The sequence below is a fragment of the Populus euphratica genome, unplaced genomic scaffold (assembly GCF_000495115.2).
Source record: "Populus euphratica unplaced genomic scaffold, PopEup_1.0 scaffold450.1, whole genome shotgun sequence".
Lineage (NCBI taxonomy): Eukaryota > Viridiplantae > Streptophyta > Magnoliopsida > Malpighiales > Salicaceae > Populus > Populus euphratica.
Genome location: NW_011500331.1, coordinates 129,526 through 140,435, shown reverse-complemented (window position 1 = coordinate 140,435; position 10,910 = coordinate 129,526). Strand labels below are relative to the sequence as shown.

The window sequence follows — 10,910 nt, the reverse complement described above, 5'->3', positions numbered from 1 at the left end:
TGTGACCACTTTAGATAGTTTCTTCCATTCAGTCTATAGGATGACTGTAAACTTTGGAATTCCCCTGATATTTGAGTTTCTTTTGTAGTGTTTTCAGACATGTTTTTTCAGATTTGGACAGGTCTGCTAGAGCAAGTGACTAGAATTGTTAGGACAGATGGGAATGGGAGAGGAGGAATCCCAGATTTAGACTCTGATGTAGAGAGAGATAGGCTAAAAATATAGTCTAGGTAGGCTCTGATACCATATGGAGAGTTGTTAAATTCTGACTTCTCACTTTATTTCATAATGAATTGTTGAATATATACAACATCTACATATCTATATTAGGACAACTATTAACTACACATAAATAGGTATTACTGCTAGGTTCTAATTTATAGGAAAGGATATTTGACTTTCTGTTTTTACTCCCAACAAATCAGCTTCAAATCTGCCTTAATTACTTCCCAAAAAGTTGTAGTATTATGTGATGCGTACTTTGAGGATTAGTACGTGTGAGAGCTGATACAACAAAATGATGATAAGATGTGTAAATTGCGAAGTATTTTCCTTCTTAAGTTCAGTTTAGCTCTTATTTAATGTTTGATTTTGGTGCTGACTTTGCGCAATTTTGGCTCAATTGCAGGTTCAAACTTTGGCAGAAGCTTGGGAATACTCATCCACTGATCAATTTCTCAATTGTTTACCTCTACATCATATCCATCAAATTGCAGTTATCTAGTTTGCTATTTTGCTTTCCAATTGATATGGTTTGAGCATTGCTTCTTGCTAATGCTATTATTTTCTTCTATAGTTGATATGAATATTTTACATGAAATTGATCCTTAACTTATAATTTACATGTTCATGGATTTTTCAATTCTCTATTTGCCCCTATCTATGCGGGCTCCACGGTAATTTCTTATTTGATTTTCTTGTTACTGTACAATACACATACATATTGCTGTTGAACCATTATAGTACATTTGGTAATATTGGTTTTGTTGTAATATATCTAGTCATGTTGTTGAAGGTTGAGTTTATGCCAAAATTTAGTGTGAGGGGAATCTGGCAAAGATGGCGTGAATCTTATCCTCTTAATGGGAGTAAGGCTGATGATGGTATAACGGTGTTCACTGGGGTAAGACCATTTTTTTTTTTAACTTACTGAACTATTTCTGTTTTATTTATTTATTTAATCTTGCATGCTTTTACTGAATAGTGAACATGGTGCACTGTATTAGATCATGGTTGCTAGTTTCTGTACTCACAACTGGTCATTTGGTTTTATATTCTTTATTTGGTAGCAGATTGGCTAAGGTTGTCTCTGTGCTGCGTTTAAGTAAATTTTGGGCATTGATGTCATTATTAGTGAGAAGGAGGCATATAATTTGGCTTCTGCTTATAACATGGAACTAGTCATCTTAGAGATGCAAAGAAAAAAACTTAAATAGTTTTTTTCCTTTCTCCTGGGCTTAGGCCCCTATTCCAATTAAAAAAAAAAAGGAAAAGAAAAACTTAATAAAATTAGCCAATAGTGCAGTTGATTTTCTCCTACTGGGTATGTGTGTATTTATGTATGCAATTTAGGATTACTACAATTTTACAAATGAAATTCCAGTGTAAGGTTTTATTACAGACACGTGAATTTGTAACATATAGGTTCCAACAATATACTCTCGACTGATTCAAGGTTATGGAGCAATGGACTCAGATCAACAGGCAGCTTCTGCCTCTGCTGCAAGACAGTTGCGGCTGATGGTAAGTACCCTGGAAAATCTAGTGTTTCTTATTTGCATTTAAAATGCATAGGAACGAGTTGCTGGAGAGTAGACCCTTGGTTAATTGATCTTGACTGGAATTTACCTGACTACTTGTTCTACTTATAGCATTTTAGATTGTTGGATTCTCTAAATGTACAACTGTTCCTCCCAATCCCATTAGTTTTTGTTTATCAAACAAAACTATGATCACAAGATAAAATCCTTAATGCCTTTTTCCCAGATGTCTGGCTCCTCTGCTCTCCCGATTCCTGTCATGCAAGAATGGGAAGCCATCACCGGTCATCGCCTTTTGGAAAGATATGGCATGACTGAGGTAAGTGGTCTGTTTATTATTACAAAGTGCACAGCATATTAGTTTTACAATATTCTCATTTGTAGTGGTTTTGTTCTCTTAGTTTGTCATGGCAATATCAAATCCCTTAAGAGGTGTGCGGAAGGCAGGGACTGTGGGTAAACCATTTCCTGGGGTGCAGGTTTGTATGCTAAGAAATGGTTTTTTTTCATATCCTTCACAGTCCTTTTCCTCAGCAACATCTTCTTTTGTACTTTCGTTAGGTCAAAATTGCAGAAGATCAGAATGATACAACAGGTGTGGGTGAGCTCTGCATCAGAAGTCCTTCCATGTTTAAGGAATATTGGAAACTTCCTCAGGTGCTGCCTGTCTTCTTTTCATGTTATTCTTCCCTTAGTGGCTATCCCCAATTTTATTTTCTTCTTTCAACATATTTTTCTATTCAGGACAATATGGACGAGTTATGCTACTATTATAGCTAAACCTGTTTTATATTTTCAAAGATGTCTGCAATGTGATGTTCCATATACTTATTTCTCTACCTTTCTAATCAAGAAAGATGTTGTATCTTCTCTGAATATGGAATTGAAAAAACATAGCTGATAGAAATTATTTCATGTTGAATTACTTGTCTCCTTGCAGATGTAGAGATTTTGTATGGCATTTAAGAATTCAACTGTCCAAGCTTCATTATAATAGTCATTCTGCAGAAGCCTTGACCAAGTCAAGCTCACATTGTTTCCTGAATCATTGAGTTTCATTAGGTTCATTTCAGAGTTCAACTATATCATAGAAATGTTCAACATTCATAAATGAATTTCTGTACTGTTCTTGCTGTTTCCATGATTGTAGATGTGGCACTAAATATTTTGTCTGTATAAATGTGATCCTAATTTCACAGATGCAAGCCATATAATTAGTCCTGCTTTCGACCAATTTATGATGTTGATTTACATCATTTGACTGCTTATAAACTGGCTTAGATAACTAGATTATGCTCTTCATGTTCAATTCCATTTCTTTGAATGTTTGGGGCAGGAATATCTTTTACAAGAAACACTCATTTTTTTTAAACTTTTTCTTATGGTATTACTTTATAGTGCATATGATGATTATTGGAGTTTTATGCTATATTAGTGTCTATGGTCCATTTAATGATTGATAAAAATTGAACATTTAGAGCAATGGAGTTGTAATTAGATTTTAACCAGCTAGTTTGCTAATTTGTGATTATCCTGCAGGTAACTGAGGATTCATTTACTGATGATGGCTTCTTCAGGACTGGGGATGCTGGTAAAATAGATGAAGATGGTTACTACATCATTTTGGGACGTAAGGAGATTTAAATTCCTTTATACATTAACGCTTACCAATGTTTTCCTTTTCCTCTTCTTTTTCCTTTATTTGCACAAGATGAACACTTTTATCCCTTTTTAATGCTGCATGTTGTACATGGCACAGTTTGACTGTTCTTACAATATGCAATGCCTAACATGGTCATTATTTGGTACTGGTGCTTGGTTCCTATCTAATTAGAATGGCTGGTCTTCAATTTTCTTTCTTTTGTCCCCAGCCAATTTGGATATGCTTTTCAGCTTTAGATAAATTACAGGGTTCGGTTCCATATCTTTCTTCTCATTCAAGTTGTCCTTCAATCCATTGAAAGTAGCCATAAAATTTATGATTAACTAACAGTTGATTTCTATGTTGGCAATCCACTAATACCAGATATATTACTAATTATATCTCCAAACTATTATATTAACAAAGTTATAGTGCCCCTTCCCATACGTGTGTGGATATATGTTATAGTTCTATAGTGAAGACGCCAGCTTCTGCTGTTGAATTTCATGTAGTTCTTTTCTAGATCTTAATCTTCTCCACATATCCTTCGTTTACTAATCAATATTTGCTTCTAGACAACTCTTGAGACAATGATCTGCCTGTTAATGGTTTTGAAAGGTCATGTGCTGTCCTCAAACATGTATTAGAAGAGTAGCATGCAATTTCAAGAATGTGTGCAACAGTTCTTTCTTCCTTCTTGTTAATATAAACTTTAGCATTACTGTCTCCACTAGCGATGGTTTTGGGGGGGGATTATCAAATTGGAGAGTGTTCTTAGCAATATTTGTCTATGTATCAGTTGTTTTGTTAGTTACTCCCTGATGTCATTGAGGAAGCCTGCTATTTTGTTGATTGTGCCATAAACACTGAAAAACGAGTTTGCACCACAATGGCTTAGAATATAAGAAAGACTTCTGCTGCTCCTATCCTTTCAAGTGAAGCTCATAAGGCTTTAATGTTTCATACAGGTACAAGTGCAGATATCATGAAAGTTGGGGGATACAAATTATCTGCATTAGAAATTGAATCGGCACTTTTGGAGGTAATTAGTTTTCATCCTCCATTTTGATTCTTTGGTCGTAAACAGACTCTACTGTAGATCATTCTGTCTCTCAATTGTTTTATGCATAGAGAAGAAATATACAATATGTTCTAAGAAGGGGGAAATTTTGTAACCACAAATTCCTTATGTTATACAGCACCCAGTTGTGGCAGAATGTTGTGTTTTGGGTTTGCCTGACAAAACCTATGGAGATGCTGTGTGTGCGATAATTGTGCCAGAGGAAGCAGCAAAGAGAAAACAAGAGGAGTCATCAAAGCCTGCTATAAGCTTGGAAGAACTACGCGAGTGGGCTAAAGACAAACTTGCACCATACAAGGTATTGCAACAGGCATCTTTCATTTCTCACATTTCTAAGGAAATATTTGGAGTTCCAATTTGTTGGAGAAATTCTCTCTTTGGTCATGGCCACAATATGTGGGTCTTTATTTGGAATGATGAAAAACTGAAATCTCACTAGTTTTCAAGCTTGTTGAATTATTTTACTGGTGGACAGTAAGGCTGCATTTGAAACCTCAATAAAGCTCAAGAGAGCCTATTTATGCATATCATTAGGCTCGCTAGAAGTCACTACCAAGTGCCTATTATCTTCCATGACACGAAGCCTGACCAGAAGCTTAGTTTAGAAGAGCTTCATTAACCTATTCCGATATGTCAAAAGCTGTAAGCTTCAATGCTTTTCTCAGCATATGCTGGACAACCACAGCCAGTGCTCTTTTATCCTTTCTATTAAAGGTTTAGATTTTCCAAACAATCTTTTTTCTTCTTTTTCCTCTTGAAATCCAGGTCGTTCAATATCAGTATTCTTTTCAGGTTTCCTGTTATGTTAGTTTTACTGTTGTTGCTCTCGTAGTCGTGCATCAAGAACTTGTTCTTGATGAGTTCATATATCCATGTAGCTCTTTGTATGATTCATCAAATGCTAAAAACAATATTTGACCTTTCCCAACTCATAACTGACATTTTCTCATGCATTTTTCCAGCTACCTACTCGATTGTTTCTGTGGGAGTCACTGCCCCGTAATGCTATGGGAAAGGTGCATTTCTTTCATACTGTTCCTAGACATTTTGCCCATATGCTTCCCCACACAAGTGAGTTTTTTCGCGCAACTGATTACCACCTTTTCTTGTCAATTTAGGTAAACAAAAAGGAGTTGAAGAAAGTTCTTGCGGCTGAATAATAAATTTGCTTGTTGTAAGTCCAAAGCATTAGATGTATGGAGCATTCCACACAATACACATATCTATATAGAGTTAGACTGAAAAATGCAAACATCTGTCGTTGAAACACATATGAAATAAAAAGCAATCAATGGTTCACGCTATTGCATTGCATCTGTTGCTGGTAGTTTATATGATGTAGGTCGGGTTAGTGAGCAATTATGCTATATGCTATTCTACCTTCTATAGAGCCAAAATCTCCCCAAGAACATGTGTCTGGATGATATTCAATAATCTATCAATAAAATATCCGATCTATTTACTACAACAGCTATAATATGGATATCAGATGTCGTTTTAATTCATTTAAACTTTATCTACAATTAATTAAAATGCTACAGTAGGTTTTGCAGGCAGATGTGTAGGCTCACAGTTGTTATTTACATTTTGCTTTTTTTAAGCGACATCTTTAAACCAAATTAATTATATATCATTCGAGATTAAACTTTTGTGATTTTAAGAACTTATTCTTTCTACTGATATGATATATCTAGAGAAGTTTGATAAATTTTATTGTGCAGATACTAAAATTAAAACTCTAGTGAAGAGAACACACACACACATCTATGCATGAAAAACTTAATTTAAAGGCTAGAGCTAAGTCAATATTCTTGGAAAGAGAATCTTAGAACAGTCCCACCTTGCCTTGGGTATCTAGTAGCCCTTTCCTCAATCAAAGTCTAGCAGTGGACGAACCAGCTGCTCTCGCTTTCCGGCTTAGCCTACCTTATCTTCTATCCCCCTGGTGTACGAAAGCAGCGAGGAGCACCACCTACACTTGCGCTCAACCAAAGAAAAGGGGTGGTTGTACGCTCTCTGTTTGTGGTGCCCCTAGTGCAGCGCTCAAACAAACCCTCTGATCCTGAGGTGATGGTGAGGGTGTGATGCCTATCAAAATCACAAAAGGTGCAAAACCAGATCCGCGTCAAATGAAAAGTGTCTTGGCATTGGCCGATTCCGTTGCTGAAAACTGCTTGTACATGCCATGCTAAGAAAGAAGGCTGACATCTTTGCTTGTAAGCTGGTGCTGCATAAGCCACGGTGCTTGATACCCTTTCTCTCTATAAGCATAACGCTCACTAGATCTTGTGTGAGCATAACATTCACATAGGCAAAACGCAAAATACACTTGCTGGGATATATATAACGAGGGACATGCATGATTTTGGGGGTTTAGAGAGAGATTGCAAAGGTTTTTTATGCATCATTTGGTTTTGCTTTGGTGGTATTGTTGCAATGCACTTCGGCACAAATGCGGGAGACGGCATGGGTTAAGTCCGTTCCACAGCAAGATGGTGGTGGCTCAGGCATGCATCACCTGGGCTAATGGCTGAAACTTCATGGTCGGGGATATCCTATGTAAGACGACTTCCACTACTGCCCTCCTCTCTCATTTCTTCACCCACACATGTTTCATGGTGATATTTAATGTCGAAGGTTTAATTTGTTTCTTTTTTTTTTTTTCCCTTTTATCTTCTGGCTTTCAATTTCACCGCTAACATTCACGATAATACCTGAGTTTCAAAAGGGTATTTCAATGCATGGACAACTTCAAACTTTACTGAAGTCATAATTACGACTTAGCTTTACTCGTAGCTTGATTGATGATGGCTACTATTATTTGTACGGTTGGCCTCAACAAAAGTTTAAAAAATAAATTTAATTAGTTAGTTTTAGGTTTATTTTTTAAAAATTATTAATTTAAGTATTATAAATCTTAAAATTATTAGAAACTTATATTATTATTAATTTTATAAATTATAAAATTAGTTAAAAAATACATAAATTAACCTGAATATTCATATTAATAATAAAAAAGGAAACAAAAGTTAGCTATTGTTATTTTGTTTTATTAGTCACATTAGCATTTTGACGGGACTTTTAAAAGTTATTATATATTTTTATTTAAATTTTAATAATTTTTTTAATTATTACATATATAATATAAAAATAATAATATTTATAATAAATTATTCATTAAAATTCAATTCAAATTATTTTTTATTCTTAAAATTTCTAAATAGAATTTGAGTATGATTTCATCCCATTTTTTTTTTTTTTAGCTTTCGGTCACAGTATTATTTTGATAATTTTTTTGTTAACTTACTTTAACAATCATATAATATTTGTTTTCAATGGAGATAATGATTCTAGTTTTTTTTTTAAAAAAAAAACTTGTATTTGTTATGATAAATAAGAAAAATATTAATAACAATTTATCTTGATTTTTTTTCCTTTCAAAATGATTATATTTTTGGATTTATTACCAAAACTAAATAATTCTCTAAGAAATCAATATTTTCTATTTACATTTAAAAAAATTATGGACACCAGCACCATAATGCTAGCATACAGACTAATGTGAATATATACAGGCTTTTAGTTATTGTTTTAATTAATTCTCGTTTCATTAAATTCATTAGCTGATTGTAAGTTGTACTAATTATTTTGGCATCATTATGGGTTTTCCCTTTTATTAATTAATTAATTAACAAAACACTAAAACACTAAAGGATAAGGATGTGAATAAATAATTTTATCTAGACCTATAAAATACTATTTATTTAAATAGTGTTGTGTTTTTTTATTTAGTTTTTTTATCTTAATTTTACTCTTCAACAACTCAATTTTTATTTTGTTGGGTTATATATTGATTTCATGATTTTTATTTTGTTTTTTTTTTATTTTAACTTTTAATATTAGATATGTTGAAAATGAGGCTTCATAGTTTTTTTATTTAATTTTTATAAATTTATCTCAATCTTATAATTCATGGTGTAAATTTAATAGGTTAAATTAGGTTGGCTCGAGAAGTGTTTTTTAATATCTTTTTCAAATTAATTTTGACTTTTTTTATTTAGTTTTTAATTTTAATTTTATTTTTTAATATTAAGTTATTATGGTAATTGTGCCTTGTAATTTTTTTAATTTTGTTTTGTTGGGTTATATAGTCTTATGGATTTCATTTTTTTTCCTCATTTTAAACACTCAACATTAAATATATTTAGAAGTAGGGTTTTTTAATTTTTTTGATTTGCTTTCTATGAATTTATCACAATCTCATGATCTATGTCACAAGTTTAATAGAATAACTAGGGTTGGTTTGTGTCATTTTTTTCCTTTTTTTCTAATTAATTTTTTTATTTTATCTTTTAACATTGAATTGGTTGAAATATGACCTTCATAATTTTTTTATTTGCTTTCTATGAGGTTATGATTACACCCATAAAAAACTACAAGAGCAAGGGTGTCGTGCGCGTGCATAGTATCGAACGGTGGGTTTTCTTCCCGAATTGAAAGGTTTTGAAATTAACGATAAAATCATGATTTTAAAAGAGTCATTATCTGCTATTATTGTCATTAGAAAACTTAATGATCTATAAGAGTTTAAGTAAAGAAACTAATTGTGCAAGGAAAATATGCATAATCCTCAATGCAGTTTACCTATAATAAATTATATTATTGATTAGTTGTTTTTTATGTTATATTTCTATTTGATGGTCTTATTTAAGGTTTAAAACAGATCTCTTTTTATAAAAACATTTCTATCCTATCAAGCTATATCATAATTAATTTTATACCATTAAATAATAAAATTTATAAATAATTCCTAATATTTATCAATATTAATTCATTTAATTTGATATAAAAAAAATATACATTATGCAGTAAAGTTGATATCCTCATATTAATAGTAGCATTCATATGAATACTAGAAGAGGTAAGTCAACTAATTAAAATATTATTTCAGTGCTATAAAAAAAACTGATTATATATATTTTTTTACTTTAGCAAAATAAAGATCATTAGTGGCAGATTGAGAAACAATTGGAAAAGCTATTTACAACTACAAGCCCATCATGATTTAAGTATGTTTGGCATTGTATTTTAAAAATATTTTTAAAAAAATTAATTTTTTTATTTTGAGTTAATATGTTTTTGATGTTTTAAAAAAATTTTGATGTGCTGATCTCAAAATTAATTTTTTTAAAATAAAAAAATATTATTTATATATTTTTTTAAATGAAAAACACTTTAAAAAATAACCACAACCACATTCTCAAACACATACTAAACTCTTCATTGTAAACAGGCTTACACAAAGCAGCCGAGAACTGCTTTATGCAAAGATGTAGTGTTAACAAGATTTGAATGGGTTTTATATAAGAAGCAAAGTGTGTTTTGAAATTACTAAATACTTAATATCTACAGTCAGTGGCGGAGCTAGAGTTTTTTCAATGAGGGAGCAAATTATTAACGAATATTATATTATATAGATATGCATTAAAAATCAATTCAAAATATATATACTAATTCATATCAATTAAAATTAATTTAAAAATACTTTTAAACTGAAAAAACTTACATTATAATTGTTCTTTTCGAGTTTTCATATTTTGTAACCGCTTCATAATAGCTTCATTATCAATCTTATCGAATATATCTTTCTCAATGTATACAACTAAACTATCATTTATCCACTTATCTCTCATTCTATTTCGCAATCTACTCTTGACAATATGCATAGCAGAAAAAACTCTCCATTATAGGAGTTGCAACTGGTAGAAGTAATGACAATTTGATAAGCATATAGACTAATGGAAATATCAAATTCTTCTTTGTTTTTACAATTTTTCTTTGCAAGACTAGCAATACCTTCAATACCAAAGAACTCATCACCACCACGTAGATCAATAATATACATATCAAGTTTGTCACTAAGTACCATAAGATCCACTATAGAGAATTCACTAGGATAAAAAAGAGCAAGGCGAATAAGTTTTTCTTTGTTGAAAGCAGAGAAAAAGTTACTTAGGTTTAAACATGTCATATAAAGAAGTAACTTTGTACTCGTCTTAGTAAACAAATCATCCAACTCAGTAAGTTGCATATCAATGATATTGTTAAACAATTCATAACGAAAATGGTGTAGGTTTGTAATCCCTTGAGATTTTCACCTTGAACGTCCACGAAGCTTGTACTCATCATCCATGTTTAGAATATCAATACCATGTTTGATGCAAAAAGATGACACTTCTTCCAATAAAGATTCCTAATTGACACGAAGAAAAGATTAATATCTTCTCCTAAGTGCACGAGTACTGAAGTAATAAATAACCCGGTAAAACCAGGGTTGAACCACAAAGAGGTTAATTGTACAAATTATAGACAATAATTATAAACAACAACAATAGTAACAATAACAACAACAGTAATAATAATAACA

General features: G+C 31.9%; 1 protein-coding gene across 1 annotated transcript in view; it reads left to right on the top strand.

The window, feature by feature from the left end:
* Window positions 1-5,957, top strand: part of AAE13 (AMP-dependent synthetase and ligase family protein) — a gene marked incomplete at its 5' end in the record, with an annotated part of 11,843 nt that extends 5,886 nt beyond the window's left edge. The window contains 12 exons of the mRNA XM_011010024.1: window positions 629-698; window positions 844-896; window positions 1,016-1,123; window positions 1,645-1,743; window positions 1,987-2,079; window positions 2,162-2,239; window positions 2,322-2,417; window positions 3,300-3,390; window positions 4,371-4,444; window positions 4,602-4,781; window positions 5,446-5,499; window positions 5,602-5,957. Of these exons, the coding sequence (XP_011008326.1) occupies window positions 629-698; window positions 844-896; window positions 1,016-1,123; window positions 1,645-1,743; window positions 1,987-2,079; window positions 2,162-2,239; window positions 2,322-2,417; window positions 3,300-3,390; window positions 4,371-4,444; window positions 4,602-4,781; window positions 5,446-5,499; window positions 5,602-5,643 (1,038 nt within the window). The remainder of the gene's footprint in view (window positions 1-628; window positions 699-843; window positions 897-1,015; window positions 1,124-1,644; window positions 1,744-1,986; window positions 2,080-2,161; window positions 2,240-2,321; window positions 2,418-3,299; window positions 3,391-4,370; window positions 4,445-4,601; window positions 4,782-5,445; window positions 5,500-5,601) is intronic.
* Window positions 5,958-10,910: the final 4,953 nt, after the last annotated feature.